The 26,359-nt window shown below is 59.0% G+C and overlaps 1 protein-coding gene across 3 annotated transcripts; it reads right to left on the bottom strand.

The window, feature by feature from the left end:
- Positions 1 to 759: 759 nt before the first annotated feature.
- On the bottom strand, positions 760 to 24,456 carry MYO1C (myosin IC). Of its 3 annotated transcripts, none has more exons than XM_065908641.1 (32): positions 24,222 to 24,456; positions 16,540 to 16,695; positions 16,301 to 16,416; positions 15,443 to 15,641; positions 15,283 to 15,363; positions 13,208 to 13,387; positions 13,019 to 13,117; positions 12,692 to 12,805; positions 12,536 to 12,607; positions 12,027 to 12,146; positions 11,833 to 11,915; positions 11,495 to 11,600; positions 11,299 to 11,379; positions 10,943 to 11,034; positions 9,441 to 9,535; positions 9,313 to 9,359; positions 9,116 to 9,196; positions 7,166 to 7,271; positions 6,968 to 7,085; positions 6,012 to 6,125; positions 5,861 to 5,937; positions 5,297 to 5,365; positions 5,115 to 5,199; positions 4,856 to 5,015; positions 4,497 to 4,580; positions 3,349 to 3,442; positions 3,195 to 3,250; positions 2,941 to 3,076; positions 2,788 to 2,858; positions 2,603 to 2,700; positions 2,430 to 2,529; positions 760 to 2,023 (listed from the first exon to the last, which is right to left on the bottom strand). In XM_065908641.1, exons 1-32 carry the CDS (start codon positions 24,294 to 24,296, stop codon positions 1,997 to 1,999), a joined length of 3,192 nt encoding a protein of 1,063 aa, XP_065764713.1. In that variant the 5' UTR covers positions 24,297 to 24,456; the 3' UTR covers positions 760 to 1,996. The 3 variants fall into 3 exon arrangements, with proteins under 3 accessions (XP_065764713.1, XP_065764715.1, XP_065764714.1); XM_065908643.1 differs by lacking the exon at positions 24,222 to 24,456 and adding an exon at positions 23,297 to 23,445; XM_065908642.1 differs by lacking the exon at positions 24,222 to 24,456 and adding an exon at positions 18,086 to 18,305.
- Between the last annotated feature and the right edge of the window lie 1,903 nt (positions 24,457 to 26,359).

The following is a 26,359-nucleotide window of genomic DNA, read 5'->3' as shown; positions in this document are numbered from 1 at the left end:
ACATGGCAGGCACTGTGTGATGCTTCCCCCTCCCCCGCCCCCTGGAAGGACTAGGTTGAGTGGCCCTTCTGTGGACGGTCAGTGAAAGAGCAAGGCCACCTTGCACCTACTGACCACTCCTGCCCTTTTCCCCGGGGAGGGAGCCCAGCCTCCTTCTGGGGACAAGGCAAAAATTATAATACAAGACCCCTGAAAGGATAGTTAGGGGCTTTAGAAAGGTTATGTACACACTGCTCTATTCAAGATGGAAAACCAAGAAAGAATAAGAAAAACAATAACAAAGATAAATAAATAGAATGGATAACCAACAAGGACCTACTCAGAGTATAGAACTCTGGAACTCTGCTCAATGTTACGTGGCAGCCTGGATGGGAGGAAGGTTTGGGGGAGCATGGACATATGTATATATAAGTGTATGTATGTGTATATATATATATGTATATACATATATATATATATATATATATATATATGGCTGAGATCCTTTGCTATTCACCTGAAACTACCACAACATCATTAACTGGTTATTCCCCAGTTCAAAACAAAAAGTCTGGGGAAAAAAGAGTAATACAAGATCCCTGGTTGCCTTCTAGGGGGTCTTCTCCCTTCTATTTACCTTTTTTGGCCACACCAAGTGGCCTGTGGGATCTTAGTTCCCTGCTAGGGATTGAACCCATGCCCCCTGCAGTGGAAGGGAAGTCCGTACCGCTGGACCACCAGGGAAGTCCTTCCCTTTATCAACATTCACAAGGAGACTGATGTTGGCAAACACATATTGCTTTATTTAGTGTTTCTCTGGATTGCAGAAGTGTCAGCAGTGGGCTGAGATCCACAGGAGGGCAGAGGCAGCTGGGCAGCCTCCAGGCCCTCTGGGGAGTTGGGGGTGGGGGTAGGGGAGAAGCAGCAGAAAGAGGTGATGCCCCTGCAGCTCCTCCCAAGGCCAGCCCCTTCCCCAGGCCCCCAGGATAGGGAGTGGGGTCAGGAGCCAGTGAAGGCCCTGCGTCTGTAACCTGGGGCCAGAGTACATGGGTAGGGTGTTTGTCATCCTAAGGCATGGACTCAGGCGGGAGCACTCCTCCCACCTGGTGGCCCCCAAGGCTGATTGCTGGTCAGGAAGCCACATGCACCCTTAAGACATGAGCCTGTTTCTCGGGGCCCCCAGTCCCGGGGAGAGGCAGTGAGGTGTGCTGAGGACAGTCTGGTTTTGCCCCAACCTGCTGGATCACTTTGGGCAAGTCCCTTCCCTTCTCGTGCCTCTGTCTCTTGCTCTGTCACACCAGAAGACTCGACCAGGTGATCTCTCAGTTGTCTAAATCCTCCGCTCTGAGAGTCCTGCCTTTACTCCAGGATGTCCTCAGGCTGGGCTGATATTAGAAGGGCATTTTTAAGGCTGGACGGAGAGGCAGGCAAGGGTGACTTTAGCCCCCAGGGGGATGTTGGAGGGGGCTACAGGTGGACAGGCAGACAGACAGACAAGGTGCCAAGGGAACAGGGAGGAGAGGGGGGCCTGGGCAGGGAAGAGGGCACCAGGGCCCAGATCGCCCACCCTCTCGGCGACATTCCCTGCCCTGCTGAGTCAGGGAAAACACATCCAGTGTGTCTTGGTGGTGGTAGGGCGGCTGGGGCGGGGGGGGGGTGGGAAGATGGCTTTTTTTAAAAATAGTTTCCTATAAAGCATCAAAAAATCTCAGAGAAAAACCTCAGCAAAAGTTCCCTTCTCTCAAATATTTGGCATTGGCAGTGGGGCTGGCATGGCTGCCTTTGGCCCCGGCTTTTCCTATTGCTGTGGCCCGGCCTGGCCCACTCCTGGGGCAGCTTCCTGCGCCCCTGCCGCCCCCGCCATGAGAGAGAGAGCCGAGCAGGAGGCGGGAATTTGTCGGTGGGCTTCGAGGTGTCCCTGGGTCCCTGTCTGGAAGCTCGAGTCTTTGGTAGCTGGGAAGGGAGGAGGGGATGAGCGAAGCACTGGGAGGCGGGAGGGGTCCAGTGGGCGCCTTCATCACCGTGAGTTCAGCCGTGGGGCCACCTGTGGGGACCAGGGGAGAAGCCCAGAGGTGAGCAGGAAGCAGAGGTGGTCCGGGCACTTGTCTTGGTGAGTTAGATACCTGGTAGTATATGGAGGGAGGGGAGGAGGGAAGTCTGGAGGCCTCGGTGCTGGAGACTCGGCCCTTAGATCCTATTCCCACAGGGCTCTCTGCCCCGACAAGAGTGGGCCTCTCTTCCCCAGCAGCATACCCCTGCCCCCTCGGTCTCCCCCACCTCCCATGCTGCCCTCTTTATGACCCTCTGCACTGGTCTCTGGTGCTCAGTGGGCAATGGGATGAAGGGTGCCCTCTGGATCGAGACCCACAGTGAGGTGCCCAGGCTCTGTCCAGGACGGCTGAGGGAGGATGGCCTGGCCCCCAGAGGCTCTGCCCCGGCCCCACACTCACCACAGCCAGGTGCCCGTTCTTGGCCTTGGTGATGAGCAGCTCCGAGCCGGGTGTGAAGTCAATGATGCCGTCCCTGCCGGGCCCGCCTGCGAACGTGATGCTGGAGAGAAGTGGGTGCATGAGGCCTGCCCGCTGTGCACGCACGGCCCGCTCAGCAGCCCTCCCCGCCTCACCTGCCCTGGTTGATGTTGATGTTGTTCACTCGGTCAGCGCTGAGGGCCGTCTTGGTCAGGGTCTCGATCACGTGGTCACTCTGCAGCACCACGTCCCCCTGGGGGCCCACACAGGGACGGGGTCAGGCCCTGCCCAGCGCTTAGAGGGCCCGTGCCCTCCCCGCCACCCAGTCCCCGCGGGGCACCTTCTGCTTATTGTCCTGACGCTGCACGTGGAGCACAAAGAGGCTGTCGCTCAGGCTGCTGACGGAGATTCCTGGGGGGAAAAGGGCAGAGGTCAGGGATCAAGGAGCAGAGCAGGGCCCCCTCTCTGGACCCAACCTGGACTCGGGGCTCACCAGTCAGGTTGGCGTACTCGATCCTCTGCTTGACCTTAGCGTCCTCCACGATGACCACAGCGTTGGGCGTCAGCAGCAGCTGCCGGGAGCGCGGCTTGTAGCCCTTGCGGTCGTACTTCACTACAGGCACAGCGTACTGGGGACAGAGGGTGGGTAAGGGGCCTCCTCACCCCCTGCGCAGGCCCTGACCCCCGCCCACGCAGCCCTTGGGCAGCAGAACTGTGTGGGGCTGAGGGCCGCCAGCAGGGTCTCACCTGGATGGGCTCCGAGCCCAGGGCCTGCAGCACTCTGGGGTTGATCTCATCTGCACCTGCAACCCAGATAGGAGAGTAAACAGGGAGTGAGCAGAGGAGAGAGGGGACCAGGCTGCTGATGGAAGGTTTGTGCACTGGAGGGGCGGGGGCTTACCAAGCCGAGTGCTGATGAAGAGTCTGGGGACACTCTGGGGGTAATTGTCCTTCTTGCCCTTGAAGATCTCACTCGCCACAGCCTTTTGCTGCAGCTGAGGAGACAATAGCAGGGAGGTGGGGGATGTCAGAGAGGTGGGACTGTCACAGCAGAGCAGGAGCCTGCTGAGACAGGAGCTGAGACCGCCTCCCTCACCCACTCTTTGGCCCCAATAGCAGGAGGCTAAGCCCTGCCACCAACACTCCCCCTCAGTCCCTTCTCACCCGATCCCCATCAACTGAGGCAGAGGCCTCTCCAGAAGGGACATGACAGTGCTGTCAGGGTCCAGGCCCCACTCCGGAGGTTATTCCCATCATCACAGGCCCTGGAGCCCCTGAGATTCAGCTCTGGTCTGAGATCTTAAAGCTGGCTGATACTAACACTCAGAACTACTAGGGGGCTTCCCTGGTGGTCCTGTGATTAAGAATCTGCCTTGCAATGCAGGGAACATCACTTTAATCACTGATCCAAGAAGATCCTACATGCCTTGGAGCAACTAAGCCTGTGGTGTGCCACAACTATTGAGTCAGTGCTCTAGAGGCCGGGAACTACAACTACTGAAGCCCTAGAGCCTGTGCTCCGCAACAAGAGAAGCCACCACAACAAGAAGCCTGGGTACCGCAACTGGAGAGCAGCCCCAACTTGTTGCAATTAGAGAAAATCCTGAGTACAGCAATGATGACCCAGCATAGCCAAAAATAAATAAAATTATGCAAAAAAAAAAAAAAAAAAAACCAACTACTGCACGTTAACTTTGCTGGGTGGGTCCATCATCATCATCTGATATCGAGTTGGCAAATACAAGGCCCATCGGTCACCAATGCTTCTCTCTGGAACTATTCTAACAGACCAATGCTGCAGGCTTTTCAACATAGGACTCTGGGCAGCCTCGACCAGTCCAGTACAGCTGCTCTAGAAGATAAACTCTATTTGCCTTGCAAAATCTACTCCAGTCTGCACTTCATACATTAGGCCAGACAGGGGCCTGGATCAATTTAAGGTTGCACGGTAAGTCAGGACAAAGGTCCTCCAAGCCAGCTCTCTTCTAGCACCGCACCCTCCCCCACCCCGCCCCCTAGTCCCCTGGTACCTGCCTCCCAGCCCCATACCTGCTGCTTCCATTCGGGGCTGATGCTCCGGCAGTATTTCCACACCATGTTCTTCCGGCACAGCTCCCGCAGCAGCTCTGAGGCCTGTGGGCAAGAGGGAGGTCAGGGCACCCAGGCAGCCTGGCTCCCTTCCCTCTGCAGACAAGAGGCATGTGCCCATCATCGGACCTTGGCCTAAGTGACACCCCCTCAACCTGGACCACCCTTCCATTCCTGAATTGTTTCTCTGCAGAGAACTCGCTCTCCTCGGCCCAGCTCCAGGTCCCTTCCCTTCCCATGGCTCCTCAGGTCACATGGTTATTAGGTCCCTCCGCTGGGTGAGTTGGTGGTCCCCCAGTCAGCAGGGAGAGCCCACGGACCTCACGCAGGGCAGGTGGGGGCGTGGGCCAAGAAGTGTCCAGAATATTCCGGGGCAACTGCCGCCGCAGGTTGAGCAGAAAAGAGGTGCGCACATGGTCCACGAAGAAAGCATTCTCGGGGCAACGGGGCGCGTGGCGCAGGATGAAGCCCTGGATGAACCTGGGGGCAGGGGTCCGACATGGGTGGAGGTGAGAACCCTGATAGCGGACCTGCCCCCACACTCTGCTCTGCACGCCCTGCGTGGTGCCCAGTGCTCACCGCCGGATGGTCTGTGCCGCCCACTTCCTCTTGGCCGCCTTCCTCCGGCCCAGCGTTCCTCGCCACCACGACTGGATGCAGATGGCTGCAGAGACCACAAATGGCTGACTTCTATCTCTTCCCATTGGTGGCCCACCCTAGCCCCAGTTCCCACCGTCCTGAAGGCCTCCGGGCGCCCGAACCTGATCGCTTCACCCGGAGGAATTTCTGCCGGCAGTGAAAGCCCCTCCAGGCGGCCTGGATCTTCGTGGCTGTGGTTGGGAAAGAAAGTCACTTGGCCAGAGCACAGGGGACCCAGCTGGGGGCCTGGCCCTGCTAAGAGCTCAAAGAGTAAGGGGAGTGGCTGAACCAGCTTCGAGTGGAGAATAAATAAGTGAAGAAGAGTAGGAAAGGGCAAGGGCTGGTCTAGTGGTTATGACTTCGCCTTGCAATGCAGGGAACGCGGGTTCAATCCTTGGTTGGGCAACGAAGATCCCACAGACCGTGGGGCAACTAAGCTTGAGCTCCGCCACCAGAGAAGCCTGCGCATTGCAACAAAGACCCAGAACAGCCAAAAGAAAAAAAAGAAAGAGCAAGGGAGCAAAGCAACATGGGAACATGCTGAGTGTGTATCCGGGAGCAGACGAGGCGGGCAGCCCAATGTGGACGTGGCAGACGTCCCGGAGAAGAAGCCCAAATAGAGCGATTTCTTTCCCGCTTCCCAGAATGGACCCCACTGGCCAGGATGGGTGGGGCCCTTCTCTCACCCAGGCTCTGTCGTCGGATCTCCAAGGCGTCCTCTGTGGCAAACAGGGTCTTGGGGAAGCGGATGAAGATCTTGGTCCTGGGAGGGCAGCAGTGATCAGCCCCTGGTTGCCACCCCGTACCCCTCAAACCCTAGGCATGGGCGCCACTCACCTGCCCATCTTGTACTCTTCTGGCTTGTAGCCTAGGTGCCTGACCAGCACAGTCACCCCATCCTGGGGCCGCCCCGTCCACGTGGGCCAAGTCTCTGGGCACAGTGACTTGTACCTGGTGACAGGAGCAGAAATGTACCCAGCACCTCCGCCCCCCACCAGTGCTCTGGGAGCCCAGACCAGCTTTCCTGGTTCCACTGACTCTCAGGTCACAGAAAGTCTGGGAAGTAGCTCTGTTACTACTCCTACTTTAAAGATGAGAAAATTGAGGTTTCTATTCTGAGATCCAACCAGTCAATCCTAAAGGAAATCAGTCCTGAACATTCACTGGAAGGACTGATGCTGAAGCTGAAACTCCAATCCTTTGGCCACCTGATGTGAAGAACTGACTCACTAGAAAAGACCCTGATGCTGGGAAAAGATTGAAGGCAGGAGGAGAAGGGGCCAACAGAGGAGGAGATGGTTGGATGGCATCACCGACTCGATGGAATGAGTTTGAGTAAGCTCCAGGAGTTGGTGATGGACAGGGGAGGCTGGCGTGCTCCAGTCCATGGGGTCGCAAAGAGTCGGACTGAGCGACTGAACTGAACATCTGCCTAAGGTCACAGGCCTAGACAGACACGCCTGGTGACCCCTCAGACCCCTGACTCGGGATAACCACAAAGTTGCTTTCTGAGCTGACTGCAAACTCTGTCCCCTTCACAGGGTTTTACTGTGTCCACTGGTGATAGGTATGTGAATGCATGCCTCATTGGACCCCTGAGCAGCTGCTCTGTGACGGCAGGGCCTGGGCGTGGGGAGGGCTTTGCCCTCTCAAGCTTAACATTAGGCCTGCAGCATGGAGGGGCCCCTGGCATGGCTCCCACCGCAGCTGAGGGCTGTCCTCCCGCCCAGGATCGCGGAGACTCCGACCCGCCCACCCCTTCCCCCTGGGGCTGCGCCAGGCCCCGCCCCCACCTCTGCAGGAAAGCCTCGTATTTGCGGCGGTAGGCAAAGCCGGCTCTGCGCACGCGCAGGTTCTCCATCAGCCCCAGGTACTTCACCTGGTGCCGGATCAGCACCTCATCAAAGCGGCCTGGGGGAAGAGATCACCGGGTGGTCAGCGGGATTTGAAGGAGGCCCAGCCCCCACCGGCCTACGGGGCAGAGGGCCTACCGGGCTGCTTGGAGTCATTGGGCTTGATGCAGCGGATGTAGGCAGGCTCTTTTGACTTCAAGATCTCTACCAGCTCCAGGAGGCTCATCTTGAATTGGGTGGCCACCTGGTCAGGCAAGATGAACAACAGGAAGGTTGGTGGCAACTGGGCCGAGGCCACTGACCCCTGCAAATGCCCCCCCCCAAGCAGAACCCCGCAGACACCCCTCCCTGGGGCAAAACACTCCCAGTTCCCACAACTGCCCCTGCCCTTCGTGGTCCCTTTTTTTTTTTTTTAATTACAACTCTTTATCGCAGCATCCGCAAAGGTCAGATTTCTGAAGCTGATGAAGGTGGGGCAGCATCTCCAAGTGAAATGTTACAAGTTTTCTGTCTGTGGGGTAGGGGGTGGCAGGAAGGGTCTTCGGGAAATAACCCTTCAGCTGAGAATGAAAGGACAGGTAGGAGACAACCAGAAGGAAGAGAGGCAGGAACAGCATTCGGGCAGAGCAACAGAGTGAACAAAGGCTTGGTGTACACAGGGAACTACAGGCCATGCAAGGATCGAGGAGGGGAGTAAAAAAGAGCATTAGACAGGCAGGAGCATGGTAGGACTCAGGAACCATATTAGGGAGACTGAACTTTATCCTGAGGGAAATAGGGAGCCAAAGAGGAATCTGGAGGGAGAGAGGAACAGGAACAGGTCTGCCTTTTGGAGTATCTCTACAGCACATAGGTGGAGGGTGGTTGCTAAGAACAGGTGGGAAGACAGAAGACCAGGGAGGAGGCTGACTGGCTCAGAGGACTAGAACTGGAATAAGGGTTACAGGGAGGGGCTGAAAGGAAGGGGTTTTCAGGCAGCAAAAACAGGCAGTATCCAGCAGTTGTTAGGATGAGGGCAATGGGGGGGGGGGGGCTAAGGAATCAGGGATGCGGCCCAGGCTGCTGTCCTTCAAGACTGGGTGGAGGGTGGTCCCTGCCCTGAGTCAGGGAAACAGGAGATGCATGCCTGGGACATGGACAGTCAGGGTGCATCAAGACTAGTGGGGTCTGGAGTAGCTGCGGGTCCCTGGGAGGAGGTCAGTGCAACTCTGGCTTGCTGGAGAGGCCTGGACAGGAGTGGGTGTGTCCTCACGAGGGTGGGGCTGAGAACAACCAGGGAAGGGGTGGGGTTGGGGAACCCAGGACAGGGTCCCAGCAAGTCAGACTCTGGGCAACACTCTGCCTCCGCGGCCTCCCTGCCAGCATGCCCTGGCCTGCAGCTCCCTGGCTTCCACCTCTCCCTGACCTTGCTCGTCCTGGCTGCCCTGACCCTCTGCCTGCCAAGCCTGGCAGCCACACCTCTGTGCACAGATCACTGCATGCAGCATTCCCCTTGTCTGGCACCACTGGCCAGATCTGCCTTCTTCTCATCGCTCTCCTTGAAAATGGCACTTTGTGGTCCACTTCCTGGTCTTTTTTTGGACTGTGTTCCTGTGTGGGGCTCTGCAGGGCCCTCCCATACATCTGACAAGCATCTACTCACTCCCAAGTTATCTCAGATGCTTCCTCCTCCAGGACGCTTTCCCTGACTCCCCTCCCCTCTTCTACTTCCGCAGGCAATTTGCTGCTCCCTGTTGTAAGTTTCCATAGCACCCCATTCACATTTCTAGGACAGTGTGTGTTCATTTTTGTATCCTAAACGCCCAGTAATGTCCACTACAAGTGTCTGCTGCAGGGGAGTGAATGCATGCAAGGGCCCACACAGACACAGGTATACATACGTGCATCCACACTTAGAGATGTTACACACCCAGACACCCATCAAAGTAGGCACAGATGCACCCACGGGCAGCCTCCCAGACACACACAGATGTGCACCCAGGCAAACACACGAACTCACATACACACTGCCAACTCCCAGCTCAAGCAGGCACCGGGCCGGCTCACGTGTGCACACACACACCCCCTGGGGTCCCACCGCCTTCACACCGTCTCTGGCCGCTTCTTGTCGCTGAGCTCGCTCCGGTCGAAGCACTGGCTCAGGATGGGATTCTCCGAGCTGCACATGGTCTGTGAGGGCAGGGCAGGGGTCACAGTGGAAGCACAGGGACAGGCCGGTCAGCTTTCCGGGGCAGAGATCATTCAGAGCCCAGACCCCCAGCTGTCCCCCTGGAGGTCCTCCTCACCTCCTTCAGGTTCCGGAAGAGAAGGTCGTTGTTTTTATCCAGAAACCCTGAGGGGAGAGAGCAGACGTGAGGGGAGGCAGAGCCCCTCTCCCAGCCCACCCGGGGAGACACAGCCCCAGGGTCCTCACCAGTTACGTTGTAGGTCACCTCCCCGGCATAGTGCAGGAGGCGGAACTCCCCGCGGTCCAGAGATTTCCTGGTCCGCTGGTCAGCCAGCTTGTGCCTGGGGCAACAGGGAGAGGAAGCTGCCAACCGCAGGCCTGAGCCATGCCCCTGTCTGCCCAAGAGACTTCAAGAGAGGAACCAGGCTTCCAGTAGGAAACCAGCAGGGCGGGGCCTCCTCCTGCACAGAGGCCACCACAGAGGCTCAGAGAGGGAGACGGCCTTGTCCGGGGTCACACAGCGCCAGGACTGGGACCTCAGCCTCCACGCTGCCAGGGCTCGCAGGGTGGAGGGCAATTTGGTGCTGCCTTTGGCTGTTGCGTGGCTCTGCTCAGAGCGCTGAGTGCTGCCCACTACATTTTAAGAATGGAATCAGCCCCCAAGAGACTACTTAGGCCTTAAGCATGTTTATACCCTTTAGCCCATTTTCTACTTTTAAAGAAGAATTCCAAGCAACTAACCAGAGAGACCAGGCTGAGATTTAAGGCCCAGGGGTAGATATTCTGTTTTCCCAGCAGAAACCCAGAGGCTGGACAGGGCCCCGAGAGGCCGGGTGAGAGCAGTGGTGTGTCTGTGTGTTAGAGCCGCCAGAGGAAGTGTTTTGAGCAAAGTTTTCTGTTTGATGATACAGGAAGATACTCAGGATATAACATTATCCTGAGTCCTATATACAATAAGCTCTCAACCGTAAAAAAGAAAAAAAATATATAGAAAAAGGCAGGAAGAAAATGTCTCAAATTATTAACAGTGGTGACCTCTGGGTGACAGGATTACAAGTGGTTTTCGCACACGTTCCAACTTTTCTCTGAAGAGGGATGTTCTCTTTACAAACAGAAAAAAAGGTGTTTTTCTTTCTTTTTTTTTCAGGCAAGGCTTTACTGGGACCCCTGCTGCAGCCAGAGGGAATGAGAACAAACAGGTTCCTCGCTTGCTCGCCCTGCAAAAAAACTGCTCAGGAATCCCCTGGCGGCACAGTGGTTAGGACTCTGTGCTTTCACAGCTGGGAGTCAGGTTCAATCCCTGGCTGGGCCTGAGGCCCAGCTCTGGACTTGATGTGAGATCATCTCCGGCACAGGGGTGCACCTCTGTGAGTCTCAGTAAAACCTCCTCCAGGGGTTGCTTCTAATTAGAGAAGGTGATATGCTCAAAATATGCAAGGCGGAGCTGGGACAGAGGGGCTTGTTTCTTTTCTCCCCTCATCCCGCTTTAGGGGATTCCTTAAATAAAAAGGCATTTCCAAGTAAGGAGGCTAAAAAAGAAAAACCTTAGCAAGTTTCATTCTTGAGCGGGTTGAGGAGGAAGTGGCGTTCTTGGCTTCTTACTCAGGAGGCGCCAGGAGCCGCAACTCGGGTGCCTGGCCGTCAGTGGCACCTCCCCCGGTCACCTCCTTGTGGCTGGCACTTTATGGGTGAGGGGGTTCCCAGGCTTCCACAGGCTCTGGCCCAGGACAGCCCCCAGTCCCACTCACGTCAGGAAGTGTGGATGGTGTTTGACTGTGTCCTCCAGCTTCTCCAGGAAGGTCAGGTCCGTGGCCTCCCCGGGACGCAGACACTCCTCGTCCTGGGTGGGTGGTGGCAGAGGGTGAGGGGTGCGTGCGGGGGAGGGACCAGAGAGCACGGGGACTCAGGGGCCCCCGCGGGAGGCGCAGACACTCCCAGGGCTGGCCAGCGCCTCCCCTCACCACTCACACACAGCCCTGTTCTGTCCCTCGGCAGGCACCGAGGACTCCAGCCTGCTGCGGACAGGCTGTGAGAGCCAGGGGAAAGGGGTGACATCATCCCGCCCAGCCCCCAGCCCAAGGCCCTGGAGGAGCAGATGCCTCACCAAAATGGAGATGATGCCCTTGAACTTCTCCTCCACCAGGTCACAGATAATCTTGTTGTTGAAATACTGGACCGGCTCCCACTGAGGGGCACAAGGGGAGGGAGGCATCACCGTGGGGTCACGGCACCTCCCCTGGGGACACCCAGACATTGACCTTGGTTGCACTAGGGCCGCCCGCGGGTGGTCCTGCACTCACCGCGATGCCCTCGGCCTCGTACTCCTCCTGCTCCGACTTGAGGGTGAGCTCAATGAAGAGCTGCTGCAGCTTTTCGTTGCAGTAATTGATGCAGAACTGCTCAAAGCTGTGAGGGAGACAGAGGCGTCCTCAGTAATATGGGGGGGGGGGGGCGCCTAGACCAGGAAAGATGGGGAAGGGCAGAACAAGGCCCCAGCGCTAGCTGAGGGAAGAAACAGAGTGGGACCCAAGCGGCTGGCAAGTCACTGGCAGGAATGAGGGAGGCCGGGGGAGAGGTGAGGGACCAGGGCAGGGGACACGACGGCAGAAGAGACAGGCAGAGTCAGGGGGGCGCTGACCTGTTGTGCTGGAACACTTCAAAGCCGTAAATGTCCAGTAGCCCAAGGACTGTGGTGCTCCGCCAGCTGGGGCTCTCAGCATCCTAGGGCCAGCCGACCAAGAGTGTGGGTCCCCACGATTGCGAGCTCTCAGCCCCGGCCTCCCTGGACCGCCCTCCCTGCCAACTCGGGAGCAGCAGGGGCCAGGCTCTCACCTTGGAGGCCAGTGACCTGTTGATCTTCGCGACCAGCCAGGAAAAGGTGCGGCTGTAGACAGCCTTGGCGAGGGCGTCCCGCGCATACGCGGCCTGTTCTAGGTTCAGCGGGCTCAGGAGCTGCAGGCAGAGGGTTAGCAGGGAGATGAATGCAATTCCTTCCCACCCCTGGCCCCTCTGACTCAGGAAACTGATCACTCTGCCCTCCCTGCCCCCAGTGAGCCTGGTGCTGGGCAGGGGGGCAAGGGAGGACACAGTGGCCCCACCAGAGGGAAACTGGTAGAGAAACAAGAGGTCTCATTCCTGGAGGTTGAGTCTTCCTTCCAGCCTCACCCTCTTCCTGTGTGACCTTGGCCAGCTCCCTGTGCCTCTCTGAGCCACCTGCCTTATAAGCTTCCAATATTGGTGCTGAGAGGACCAGCTGAGCAGACTAGGGCAATGTGGGATGATGCGAGTGGGGGCTGCCTTGGAACACCTGCCCCCCACCCCACACCCACCCCTGGCCTCACCTCTTCGCCCTTGGCGATGATCTTCCTGTGTGTCAGGGCTTCCCGCAATGTTGAGCCTTCCACACCAAGGAGCTGCCAAGGGAGGGGATGGGTCTGGTGAGGGCGCAGCTCCCCCACCCCAGCTGCCCTGCCCTTGCCTTCTGCTCGCCTCCTCACCCTGGTCAGGTACTTGAGCTGGTTCTCGGTGGTGACCTGGGCGTTGCTCTCCTCATCGGCGGCAAAGTGGGTGTTGCCCAGATGCAGGACGCTGGCCACGATGCTTAGCAGGTCCTGGGTGGGGGTCAGGGGACAGGGAGGGGCAGGTGGGGGTTATGGGAGGGTCTGAGAGCCCCGGGAGGGCACATGTGGATGGTCAGCAGGAGCTAGGAACGGTGGGGGGCAAGGCATGTGAGAGGAGAAGGTGGCTAGAGTAGAAGCTGGCTGTAGACGGGGGTTTTCACGGGGTGACAGGAGGAAAGGGTGGGTCCCCGACAGAGGTCTCACCTCCACCTCGTCCTCGGTGAAGTCAATGACAGTCAGAGCCTTCCTCACCACCTTCCAATCACTCTTGTCATTGATGGAGGAGACTTTGGCGCACTGGCCCTGTGCCATGGGCAGAGCAGGGTTACAGCTCTGGCTGGATGGGCTCCCTGGGTGGCACCTGGCTCCGCCTGCCCACCCCCCTCTACTTACTTTCACCAGGTACAGGTAGCTCTGGGGATTTCGTTCCAGGCCCAGCCTGCGCAGCGTCTCCTCCTCACCCCCCTCCAGCAGCTGGTAGAAGATGTGGAAGTTCCTCTCCCCGTGATTCTGGTGCACCACGCGGGACTTCTCCAGGAGGTAACTGAGGATGTGGCCACCCACGGGGGCACCCTGCGGGCCGGGCAGGATGCAGTGACTGTTCAGGGGGACTGGGGACATAGCCCATCTTCCCCCCGCCCCCAGCCCTCCAGAGTATGAATTTCAGCTCTGGCTGCGTGGCTCAGGCACGTCGCCCCTCCTGGCCCCCATTTCTTCCTCTATGAAATGATGCTAAGCCCTTTCTTGGGCTTCCCAGGTGGGATGAGTGGTAGAGAACCCTCCTGCCAATGCAAGAGATGTGGGTTTGATCCCTGGGTCAAGAAGATCCCCTGGAGAAAGGCATGGCAATTTGCTCCAGTATTCTTGACTGGAGAATTCTATGGACAGAGGAGCCTGGCAGGCTACAGTCCACGGGGTTGCAAAGAGTCAGACACGACTGAAGCAACTTAGCACACATGCATGCATGGCCTTTCTACCTGGTGGCTCACACCTGGAGGTCCCATAAGCATCTCAAACTCAACAGGTCTGAATCTCAAGTCCTGGTCTCCGCTCCTCAAACCAGCTCCCTCTTCCCATCCTGCTCACCCTTCTAGGCGTTCAGACCAAGAAGTCTGTGGTCCTCCTGGGAGCCTCTCTGTCTCTCATACCTCATGTCCAATCAGATAGCCAATCCAACTGCCCTAACCTTCAGAGTATCCAAAATCCAGCCATGGTCACCAGACTGGGCCCAGCCACCATCATCTGTCACCCAGATCTAATAATCATCAGCTTCCTAACTCGTTTCCTTGCTCGGCCTTGGTCTCCACCATTTATTCTCAACAAAACAGCCAGAGCGACCACTTTAAGAGGAAACTGAGGTCATAACACACTTCTCTTTCAAATTTTTGGGACTTCCCTGACACTTCAGTGTACTTCCACTGCAGGGGACACAGGTTCAATACCTTGTTGGGAGACTAAGATCCCACATGCCGTGAGGCCTGGCCAAAAATTAAAAAAAAAAAGAATATATATGTATATATATACACATATATGAATTTTCCAGGTGGTCCAGTGGCTAAAGCTCTGCACTTCCACTGCACAGCACACGGGTTCAATCTCTGGTTGGGGAACTAAAATCCTGCAGGCTGTGCAGGCATGACCACACAAACAAACAAACAAAAAATCCCCAAAAACTCTCTGGCATCACTTCCACCCAAGAGTTTTATTTTGTTTTATTTTATTTTTTAATTTTTTTTATTAGTTGGAGGCACCCAAGAGTTTTAAAGAAGTTCTTATAAAGACCCAAAAGAACCCACACCACCAAGCGTCCTCTTCCATTCCTTGGCCCCTTGCTCTCTTCTCCAGCCATTCTGGCCTCCTTGCTATCTGTTATCCAGCATCTTGCTCATCAGCACCTCTGCACTGGCAGTGCCCTCCGCCCGGACCCTCTTGGGTATATGCACAACTCATTCCTCTGTCTTCATCAAGGCTTTACCAAAGGCCACCTTCTCTATGCCCACTGTATCTGCATTATTTCAAACAGCCAATGCCCCCTCCCCTTGCCTCATTTTCTTTTTTGCTGTGACATATGTTGGCTAATTTACATTTTTCTGTGGACTGTCTCCCTGCTAGTCGCTCAGTCATGTCTGCTCTTTGTGACCCCCGTGGACTATAGCCTGCCAGGCTCCTCTGTCCATGGGATTCTCCAGGCGAGAATATTGGGTGGGTTGCTATTCCCTTCTCCAGGGGATCTTCCCAACCCAGGGATCGAAGTCGGGTCTCCTGCATTGCAGGCAGATTCTTTATCTTCCTGGAGGCAGGATTTCTGTCTGTTTTGTTTCACTGCTGTGCCACTAGCACTTGCAACAGTGTCTGGCACACAGAAGGTGCTCAATAAATGTTTGCTGGTGCCAAAGACCTGGGCCAGTGGGTGCCCGCCACGTGGGAATCCCATTCCCCCTGCTCTGCCCCGCCCCGCCCATGGGTACCTTGAAGTCAAACTGCACGTCCATGTACTTCCCAAACCTGCTGGAGTTGTCGTTCCGGAGGGTCTTCGCATTGCCAAAGGCCTAGGAAAGGGCTGGGGTGTGAGGGGTGCCTGGTGGCCTCTCCCTGCCCCTCCCACCCCCGGGGCTGCTGTCCCCTCACCTCCAGCACCGGGTTGCTCTGCAGCAGCCGGTCCCTCACAGCACCACCCCGCTCGGGGGCTGGGCAGGTCTCGGCATAGAACTGCAGCAGCCGCTTGGTGGCCTCGGTCTTGCCTGCCCCGCTTTCCCCAGAGATCATCACTGCCTGGTCCCGGCGCTCCGTGCGCAGTGCCCGGTACACAGTGTCGGCCACCGCGAACCTGGGGCAGAGGACCGGCAGCAGCTTAGGGGGCAGGGGCCCGAGTGGCTGCAGGGGCTGGGAATCCCGCAGGGGGGACTGGGGGTGGGCATTCCCATGTCGTGGGGGGGGTGGTACCCTTGAGGACAGGTGAGCCCTCCAGGATGTGGGTCAAGGGAGATCCTTCAGAGTTGAGAATGAGAGTCATATTCTAATGGAGAATTGATGGGATCACTCATGGGTGAGGAGATTGGGAGTCATTCAGGGGAAGACTGAAGTCACTCATAGGGAGGGCTGGGAGGTCCTTCAGAGGTGCAGGTCAGAGGGTCACTAAGGTGGGAGGGCCATGTCTAGGTAGTGTTGGGAGAATAAGTCACAGGTGTGGGAATTCCCTGATGGTTCAGTGGTTAGGGCTCCATACTTCCATTGCAAGGGGCACAGGTTCAATTCCCAGTTGGGGAACTAAAATCCTGCAAGTCACACAGCAGGGTCAAAAAAATAGTCCTGGGTGTGAGTTGGGGTGGAGGCTAGGGGGATCCTGATGGGATGGAGAGATTCACCTTGGGTGAGGACGGGGTGTTCCTCAGAGATGTGAATTGTGATTTATCCCAAGTGGGAAACTGGGTGGAATCACCTCAGGTGGTGATGCTGGGGAGCGGGGCGGGGTGGGGGGTCACTCACAGGTGAGGTGGAACCTCATAGAAGCTGACACCTCGATAACGCTCCATGTGCTGCCGGCTGTAGATCTGCAGGTCTCGGTAGGGGTTGACAGAGACCAGCACAGGGCCAATGTAGGTCTGGGGGTCGGAGGAGGAGACTCAGAAGTTTCTCCCTGAGGCCCCGGAGCCGCTCCCCACTCCTCCCTGCAGCCCTGCATCTGTGGCCCCAGCGCCCCCTCCGCCTCTCCACTCGGGCCTCACGTAGATCAGGTTCTCCCGGAAGCGCCGCCGCAGGTTCTCGATGAAGGCGGCCTCGCTGGTGAAGTTCTCCAGCAGCACGAAGTCCTGCACCCCCACCCGGTCACGGGCGGTCAGCGCGCTCTCCATGGTGACCCGCACCCCGTCACTGCCCAGGGCCTGCAGGGATGGGCCACGGGAGAGAGTCAGAGGCGGCAGGGTAGGGGAAGGCCTCTTCTCCCCTTCGCCACAGCCTGGATGACTGAGGGGGCAACCAGGGCACGTGAACACGGGGAACACCTGGGAAACGGGTGTACCAGGCTGGGTAGAGAGGGCCCCGATGGCAGAAAGCTGGCACACGGGACACAGAGGACATGGGTCCCAGAAGAAAGACCATCTGGGGCACATGGGACCTGAACACAGGCCACTGGGACGCAGAAGCCCCAGAGGACACGGGGCCAAAGCCACTGAATCCAGGAAGAGGCTGGTTTTGTGTAGAGAAAGTTAGGGGTTGGGGGGGGATGTCATGAGAATAAAAGAAAGAATGCTCTGTTGACCTTGGACAAAACCCCTCCTCTCTCTGAAAGGCGTCCCAAGGAGGAGGAGTTGAGGTAGACCAGGTGACCTCAAGTACCCTAGCTCTAGGCCTTGTGTGACAGGTGCTTTGTAGGACAAATCACCAGGAGTCAATTCTACAAGCAGGGGGGGGCTGTCTCTCCCCTTCTCACTCACCAAAATCTCCAGGGGGAGGGGGTCTGGGGACCCAGCACGAGGCTGCCCCAGGTCCCAGGAGAGAGACTCCACCGCCGTAGAGGCAGGGGGAACCTCACATCCCAGCTGGGCTCACCACTCACCCCAGAAGGGGGCCCTCCCTCCCAGAGCGGAACCACACCCTCCCGGCCAGCTGCCAGGCTCCCCAGACACCCTCCTCCACTGGGAGTCCTGAGAAGTCTCAAGGGAGCAGGGGTTTTACCAGGGAAAACCCAGCTGGCAGCTGGAGCCCATCAGAGGGTGGGAAGAAGCACAGGCTCAACAAGACCCTCACCCCTCACCACACTCTTCAAAAGGGTCCGAGAGCTCTAGGAAACTGACACCAAGAGTGTCAAGGGTCAGGGAAGAAAAAGCAAGCTGGCCGCAGGGGTAGGAGGGGGTGGAGATCCCCGAAGAGGCCACCAGGTCTCATCCAACCGCAGACCACCCAGATCTCGGGCAGACCCCTTTGGGTCTCGCCGTGGCCCTGCCTCTTCTAGGCCTGCCCCTCAGCGCCCTCCTCCCCACCCCTCTAATTCTGTCCCGAAGCTGCTGCCAAATCTGACCCAAGCCGCCGCCCCCTTGCCCTCTGGGTGGCGGGTCTGGGCGCTCTCAGCCTTCCCCGGGAGTTATTGGCCCGGCCCGGGTCCGAGCGCCTCGCGGCCCTCCCGGCCTCGGCCTCCACTCTCCTGCAACTTTCCGGGACGTTTTCCACCCGAAATTCCTGGGCCGCGCCCGCTTCCTGGCGGGGCCGAGGCGGCGCCGCGAGGCCGTCAGGGACGCCTGGGACCCCCTGGCCCTGCCCCGCAACCCCGCTCACCGACGCCCGGTAGCGCATCCTGCCCGCTCGGCCCGGCGCCCGTCTCCGCGGCCCGTGCTCTCGGCCCGGGGTATCGGCGGCGGCGGCGGCGTCACGAGGGAGGGGCCGGCCCGCCCCCCGTTCCGCCTCCGCTAGGCTCGGAGGCGTGGGACTCCCCGGGCGCCCCCGCCTCGCTCGGGGCTCGGACTCCGGGGTTCCTCTCCAGTTGGTAGGGGTGGGGCAGGCGCTCAGTCGGGGGGCGGGGGGGAATCTCGCGGCGTGGGTGGGGACGGGGGGGGCGGGGGCGGGGCTCCCGGCTGCGCAGGGGCTCCGCCTGAGTCAGGTTTTCCAGGAGGGACGTCGTCGGTTCTCCCGGGGGTGGGGCCCGGAACCCGCGCGGCCGCCGCGTCTACACCGACCCGGAACTCACTTCCGGGCTTGTGTCTACACTGCGCACTAGGCCAGGCTGGGGACTCAACTCACTAGGCAGAGAGGCCCGTGGGTCCCGGAGGAAGCAGGATTTCCCTCCCCCCCTCACCCCAACCTCGAGTCCCGGGAAAGTTAAAAATAGAACGAAATGTCCAAATACGGCCGTCGTGCCCATGCAGGCGGAGCCTCGGTGCGGGGACACTGTCCACCCCCCACCCCGTACACTCGCTGGAGGGTGGGTCCCAAGCGAGTTTTCTTTAAGGGATTTTCTTTAAGTCCCAAGAAAATCTCTTGGGTTCATAACACAGGCGCCCCAGGGAGGGAGACGGCCACAGGGTGCCTGTGCCCAGCGTCTTTCGTGCAGGGCCTCCACGGAGGGCTCAGCTTTCCATCTGGGAAATCCACGGCCCGATTTCCAGCATGCGGAGCAATACCCTTCCCCCTACCCCGGACACCCTGACTAGAGGCCCCCTCCTCCCCCCTCCCCCGTGCCCAGGGGCTCCTCACCTCTCTTCTTCTGTTGGGTGGGGGGACTCCCTCTCTGGTCTCTCTGGATCCTTCCATATTTTCTGCCCAGGACACCCTCCAGCTGCCCAAACCAGCCTCCAGCAGTCCCATCCTCACTGAGCTCTAGGTGGGCGGTGGGCAGCAGCCTGCGGGACAACTCTAGCTCGGATCCCAGCACAGCTGGGGGTGTAATGCCTGGGCTTAGTCACTCAGTCGTGTCGGATTCTTTGCAACCCCGTGGACTGTAGCCCTCCAGGCTCCTCTGTCAGTGGGGATTCTCCAGACAAAACTACTGGAGTGGGTTGCCATGCCCGCCTGCAGGAGATCTTCCCAACCCAGCGATCTAACCGACGTCTCTCGCACCGCAGACAGATTCTTTACGGTCTGAGCCACCAGGAAAGCCCGGTGTGATGGCTAGTGCTTTCTGAAGGCCGGGCTATTTCTCACAAGCCGTATGACTGCCAGCAAGTCATTTCACTTCTGGGAACCTCTCCTAGAGCCTTGAAATGAGACTAACCTCTGTCTCAAACGGCTGTTGAGAAGCCTAAGATAAAGCACCCAGGCACCTCCCAGACCCTCAGTAAATATCACTGCCCTCTCTGGCCAGACACTCTCTGCACAGGCTTGGAGCAGACCTTCAATGCAATGCTAAGTCCGCTTCAGTAACGTCTGACTCTGCGACCCTTAGGGGCTGTGTAGCCCACCAGGCTCCTCTGTCCATGAGATTCTTCAGCCAAGAATACTGGAGTGGGTTCTTGTGCCCTCCTCCAGAGGATCTTCCCCACCCAGGGATGGAACGCGCATCTCTAATGTCTCCTGCATTGGCCGGCGGGTCCTTTACCGCTAGCGTCACCTGGGAAGCCAGTGGGAGCAGACATACAGAGCCAGGTCCTGGGTCAGACAGGTCACACTTGTTATCTAGCAGGGAAAGCCCCTGAGGCGTGTCCCTCGGCCAGTTAGAAAGAGCTCTCCAACTTTACTTCCACCGTACCTGACAGATAAGGAACCAGAGGCGCAATAATGCAGATGCTGACTTTGTCCTAGGGGGCAAAAGGCAGGGTTAGGACCCAAAGCCCTAGCCTGCCCGCCAGTCTTGGACTTAGGCTCCCGGGGGAGGGAGTGAGGTGGCGGCAGGTGCGGGCTGCAGCCTCTTGGGGAAGGCTCATTACTTTGAAAACAACAGCCCGGCCAGAGCCCGCGGGACCCCGCGGCGGGAACCGCCAGCTGGGAGATGGGGCCCTCCGGAGGGACGGAGGGGACCGACGCCACCGCGTGCAGCTGGGAGATGGGTGGGAGCGGAAGGGCGGGGTTGGGTCTTAAATGCCACCAGCTTCGGGCTTTGGGCGGGAGGAGGCCCCCTCCGCGAGGCCCCCAGGGTGAAAATGCAGAAAGGAGAAAGAGCGCGGAGAGGACTCAGCCTCCCGCTCAGCCGGAGTGGGGAGGTACTTGGGGGACGGGAGGAAGGGGGTCCAGCCGGCGCCCACCGGGAGCACGGCTCCGGGGGCCGTGCAAGCACCGGGTTGGGGCGGCTGGCCGTGGCCCGCGGGCCCGAGGGGAGGGGCTGGCAAGGGGGCGTGGCCTCGCCGCCGCGGCTAGAGGCTGGAATGAGGGGAATCCGCGCACCGAGGGGTTTGGCCGGCCACCCCCGCCCGAGCCGCTCCGCCGCATTCCCGGGATGCCCGCCGACGCCCCCACAGCCGACACTCGGTGGCGGAAGGAGGGGGCGGCTAACCAGGCCAGGCGAGCCCGCAGCCCCTGGCCAGCGCCACAGACCATCCCGCCCCGCTAGGCGGAAGCGCCCGCCCCAGGGGGAGAGGAGTTAGAAAGGCGGGGGTGGAGTGGGGTGGGGTGGGGTGGGGTGGGGTGGGGTGGTGGGTGGGCCGAGGGTGTGAGAGACACCAGGGCTACAGCGCTAGGCGCTTCCTGCGTTCGGATCGCTGTCTCTGGTACTACCTTCAATGCTCTCGAGCTGAGCCTTGAGGGCTGGATTATTACCCCCATTCTACAGACGGGGAAACCGAGACTCAGTAGACGAACGTCGTGTTCAAGATCCCAGGACTAGTGAAAGAAAGGGTGGCATTGGAACTGGAAAGTCTACCCCTGTCTATTTCTGCAGGGCTGCCTGAGGGGGAGACGCCTGCCTAGCCCTGGCGGTTTTCCCAGCTTCTCTGTCAGATTAACCTGCTACCTGCCAGGCGGTGACCTTCCTTAGTGAACCTGTGACTGCAGTGCCTAGTAGCCACCTTTGGCTGTGTTGTGTGAGTATTGACCTGTAGGCCTTGGGAAGAGCAGCTAGGGAGTGGGCCATGATCGTTGAGTCCCCAGCATGGCCCTGAACCTAGGGGCTGGTTGCAGGCTAGGATGCAGCCATGCCCCACCCCGAGTGACCCAGGACTTATTTTCCAAGGCTGCCTCTAGGTTTCTTTCCATCTGGAGAGGGGTTTCCCCTAAAAGCGGGGATGGGCAGGCCCAGCAGACCTGGGTTATTCAGCCCTGTCACCTAGTATGGGCCAGGTGCCCCCAAGCCTGTCCTCTGGGAGGGTAGTGGGCAGCTTCAGGGGTTCCTTCAGCCCAGGGCTATGGAGGTCTGGAGAGGGTGTTCTGAGGACCCCCAGATTGCCTCTAGAAACTGATTTCCACTGGGGGTAGCCTTCCAGCCTGTTTGGCAGCAGAAAGAACCATAGCCTATCCTACCCCCCAGCACATGCTGGGCACAGAACAGGTGCTCGAGTTTTCTTTTTTTAATCAAACATATCTTAGGTCTGGGCTCAGGCTGCCCTACCTAGGACTGTTCCAGACTCGAGGGAACTGTTGTAAGGGGGAATGAAAAGGAAAGACGAGGACTTAGGGGTTCTACCTGATATCTCACTGGACCCCAGTCAAAGGTTTACACTCTAGCTTCAGAACCATGGGCCTTTTGTCTGCCAGATGCTTCTACCTGGGGGTCCAGTAGAAGTAAACAAAGCACCTTGCCCCCTAACCTATCCTCCTGGTTCAATATCCTATCTGTTGAGAGGAGACAGGCACCTCCAGTTAGTTGTCACTGCCGGGCATCAAAAGGCCTGCCCTCCTCCCTCCGCTTCTCACACGGAGGAGTCACCACCTGCCAACCCCCCCACCCCACTTTGTTCCTCCATCACTGCTCTGCCCCTGGACGAGGCAAGCAGCCTCCAAACTGGCATCCCTGCCTTCCTCCAATTCATTTTCCTGCAGCCTCCTGTGGCATTTACAAACGCAAATCCAATCAATTAACGTCTCATGTTAAGAGAGTGAAGGTTTACTCTTCCCTATGCCAAGCACACCCACTGCTTCTTGCCAGGCCGCTGTTTGTGGACTTTCAGCCACCCTCTCTGTCCTCAGTTTACCGCTGCTCCTGAGTTCCTGTGTGGCCCACAGGGGTACCCTCTCCAGTGCCTTCTCTCCCCAGGCCTCCCTCACCACCCCACTCGGCCAAGAGGCGCTCGGCGAGCCGCCGCCACCAGCCGCCCGGCTCTAAGCTCCTCGCCTTTGCACCTGCGGCTTCCTTGGCCCTCGCACCCAACCCCCTCCCCACCTGACTGACTCTTAGTCATCCTTGAAGACTCGGCTCAGGTATCACTTCCTCCAGAACCCCTTCCTGACTCCCCGAAACACACAGCCCCCTCCTTGCCGCATTCCGCTCTAATCGAAGGTTTCCTAGTCCGTCTCTCCCAGGAGATTGCCCCCGCTCCAGGCCCTCCAGTAGGGGCTCAAAAACTGCTCGCGGAAGCCTGCGTGAATGAATGAATCACAGAGCCCGGGAGTGTGAGCAGAAGGCCGGAGCGTGCCGGGCGTTGAATAGGCCGTGGGCCAGCCATTCATTCTCTCATTCATCTCGGAGCCCCCCAGCCGCAGCACACACGCAGGGGCCACTCGCGCGCCAGGGCCCGGAGGCGGGGAACGGGAAGGGGCGGGGCCCGGACGGCTGCTCCGGAACCCGGAGGCAGAGCGGGCTGCCCGAGGGCCCCAAAGGGCGCGCGGGGTGCCTGAGTCCCGCGGCCCCAGCCGCTCCTCACCGCCCTCACGTTATCCGCAAAGAATCTAAGTCTCCAACAGGCCGAGTTCCGGCGCCACCGGGTCCTGGGACCCCCGCAGAGGCCGTGCCGAGCAGACCCGCAGCCCCCGCGATCCCCGGGTCGGCGACCCTCGCCTTCCGCACGGTAGCTCTGGGACTGGGTCGCCGCCCGGCCGCTTACCCTCTTCATCCTGCCCGCGAGCTGAGCACCCAGCTCCCCCGGGCCAGGCGGCTGCGGCCCGCCTCGCGCCTTGTGTACCCACCTTCTCGGCTTCTCGGGTGCGCGGGCGGGGGCCAGGCAAGGCGGCGTGGCCGGCTCCGGAGTCGGCGGCCCCGGCACGCTCTCCCCGCCCAGGGCCCGCCCGGGGCCGAGCCGCTGCCTGTCGTCATCCCAGGCAGGGCCCAGGCCCCGGCGCGCGCGCGCACCCTCCGGCCCCGCCCCGGCCGGCCGTGGCCGGGCTCCGGCCCCGGCCCGCGTCCGTGTCCGCGGGGGGCTTGAGGCAGCACACTCCGCAGCCCGTTCCCCGGGACAAGGCATGTCACATTCACACACACACACACACAAACACACACAAACACACACAAACACACGCACGTACCCTCCTCTGCCGACGACCTGGCCCACTTGCTGCAGTGCTGGGTGGCGGGGTGTCTTACATGTCTCTCCTTTCTCAACTTAGGGCGCCTTTGCAAACCCGACCCTCCCCTGCTTGCCAGGCCAAATCAGTTCTTCCCCATTTGCGACTGCCTGAGTCCCTTCATCCTCCTTCCCCACCCTCCCTACTGCTCTGAGCTGGCCAGTGTCAGTTTTTCAAGCCAGACGAGAAAGCCGGGCGGTATTAACCTGAGCCTGTACTATATACACCTGGAACTTTACACGCACTGTTAGATGTCGAGCGGCCCTGTCACCTCCGTGTTGTTAGCCCAGTTCATAGCCCGGCAAACTGAGGATCAGGGAGCTGGAGGAGAAGGGAGTCAAACCCAGATCTCCACTTTGAAACACTCTGCCCCTGGTGGGCTTAAACCCATCTGCCTTCATTCCATTCACCCCTTCTTGTCTGGTCCCTTCACGTCCTACCAAGGACCAGAACGCTTCCTCACTGCTCACCTCTTCCCCAAGGAGTTTGCTTGAGAGGGGTCTTCTGAGACACTCCCACCCACCTCCCAGCCCAGAGCATCCCAACTTACTAGCTTGCAGGGCCTGTGGGGGTGAACCACACGGATGATCTCCCCGGTAGGTATCAGCTCCACTTGCAGCGCCATTCCGCCTGTGGATCGCCAGTGTGCCGAGCCCCGGGACCTCTGAGCAAAAGGCGGCCTGCCTGCCTGCCCGTTGGCTCTGGCTGTGCCCGGAACCAGGAATCTAGTCTCACGCTGGGATGGCCGCTTGGTTCAGCTTCAACTCCAGCCCCAGGGGATGGGTCTGGTCCAGTGCCTCAGGACACAGCTGGAGCAGCCCAGGTCTGATTGGGAGGCCTCTTAGCCCAGCGGGGTTGGGGCAGGAAGAGGAGGGGCTGAGGGATGGAGGAAATGCCTGTTGTCCCAGGTAACCAGAGGAGCTGATGCAGCCACCCCTGGGGGACCCTGGGCTCCAGGTCAAAGGGTAGAAGGCCGTTCCCCCCAGCAGCTGGGCTCCAGGTCAAAGGGTAGAAGGCCGTTCCCCCCAGCAGCTCCATGACCGGGCCTCTGCTGATCCCTCTCACCGATGTCAGCTGGAGAGCACAGTGACCACTCCCGAAATCAGAATGTACATCCTGCCCTGAGCCGAGAGGAGCCATCATGAGGCATTGCGCCTTCTGCGTGTCCCCCCAGCTTGCCTGCCTCCCGCAGCAGCAGGTGAGCCGCTGGAGTTTGAGAGGCTGCGGCTGCTGGGGACTGACCATGTTGGGCAGAGGGAGTTGTTGGTTGGAGAGGCAGGAGGGCACTGTGAGGAGGCCCCGATCCTACCCTCCTCTGAAGCCTTGAATGCTTGAGATGTTGGTCCCTGGGTTGCTCGACTGGCCGTAGGGAACCTTAGTCTTGTTTGCTCCCTACTTTTCCATAGCACCCTCGGTGCTCCCCACCCCCAAATGTTCCTGTTTTTCTATCTTTATTGTTGCTAAATCACAGCTGACACTTTCCTGGCCTGGGACTGAGCCCTCAGGTCTCTGACCGTTCCTTATAGAAAGGGTGAAGTGGATGTGCGAAAGCAACCTTTCCAGAGGAAGATGCTGGAAGGGGAGGGGTGGAGTCCCGTGGGCCCGCACTGGCCTTGACAGCCCCTCTCAGGCGGGCGCCTTCCCCCAGGCACCCTTCCTTGCCTCCCCTCAGCTTCCCCCGCCCAGGAAAGGCCAGCAGAGCTTCCTTCCTTCCTCCAGGAAGCACATCTATCCAGAGCAGGATCATCCCGGCGGCCACACAATGGCCCTTATCAGCTGTGGAGCCAGGCGCAGAGACCCAGCGCACACCAAGTCTCACATATTTCCTGTTTCCACTCGGCGGGTCAGGGCTGGGCCCAGAGCGGCCATATCCTGACTGGGGCCAAGAGGAGGGAGAGCACCCCCCCTTCCCCTTCCCGCCTCTCAATCACTGCTGGACTCAGCCCTCCTGGCCACAGGAGGCAGGGGTAGGAGTGTGTGAAGACAGAAGGGCAAAGGGGAGAGGTGGGCACATACAGGACATGCATGACCCAGAGACAGGAGGAGAAACACGGGGATTGCTGGAGTCAGGAGCCCTGGGGTCCTGCCCCAGGGCTGCACTGATCAGTTTCAAGAGCTGAGTAGAATGTTTTGCAGTTGTTCTCACACAGTAGTCTTGCGAATTGGAATGCTATTTGTTATTTTATAGAAACTGGGACTCCTAGAGTAGGGTAGAGGAGGGTACCCTACTCATAGAGTAGGGAAGAATAGGGTAAAGAGGGGACTCTCATTCGAACCCAGCTCTTGACCCCATTCCTGTGTTTCTGCATGACACCACAGTTCAGGGGATCACACCATTTCTCTGAGCTCTCACTTCCCCCAGCTACAGAGGAAGGCTGGCAGCACCCTGATGGTTGTGCGTGTGAGAAAGACGCAGGGGAGTTCCAGGGTTGGGCTCCTCAGGTGCGTTGTGTGTTGTGGGCAGAGAGAGAAGTTACCGTGGGGACCTCAGGGTAGAGGGATCTGGGGAGAGGTGAGGCAGAGAGAAGAGATGGTGATGTTTTTGGAGAGCTTAACCCAGGACCAAGGCTCCAGACTAAGGTGTGAGGGGGGCTTCCCTGGTGACTCAGGGGTAAGGAACCCACCTGCCAAGGCAGGAGACCCCTGGTCCGGGAAGATCCCACATGCTGTGGGGCAACGAAGCCCGTG

The sequence above is a fragment of the Muntiacus reevesi genome, chromosome 18 (genome assembly GCF_963930625.1).
Source record: "Muntiacus reevesi chromosome 18, mMunRee1.1, whole genome shotgun sequence".
Classification (NCBI taxonomy): domain Eukaryota; kingdom Metazoa; phylum Chordata; class Mammalia; order Artiodactyla; family Cervidae; genus Muntiacus; species Muntiacus reevesi.
This window is presented reverse-complemented; position numbering and strand designations above follow the sequence as displayed.

Coding starts and splice junctions, on each gene's coding strand:
- MYO1C (XM_065908641.1), bottom strand. CDS start 24,296: ATGGCGCTGCAAGTGGAGCTGATACCTACCGGGGAGATCATCCGTGTG. Junction 11,601..11,832: donor GAAGTGTTCCAGCACAACAG/GTCAGCGCCCCC, acceptor TCTCCCTCACAG/CTTTGAGCAGTTCTGCATCA. Junction 5,938..6,011: donor GAAGAGTACAAGATGGGCAG/GTGAGTGGCGCC, acceptor CTGCCCTCCCAG/GACCAAGATCTTCATCCGCT.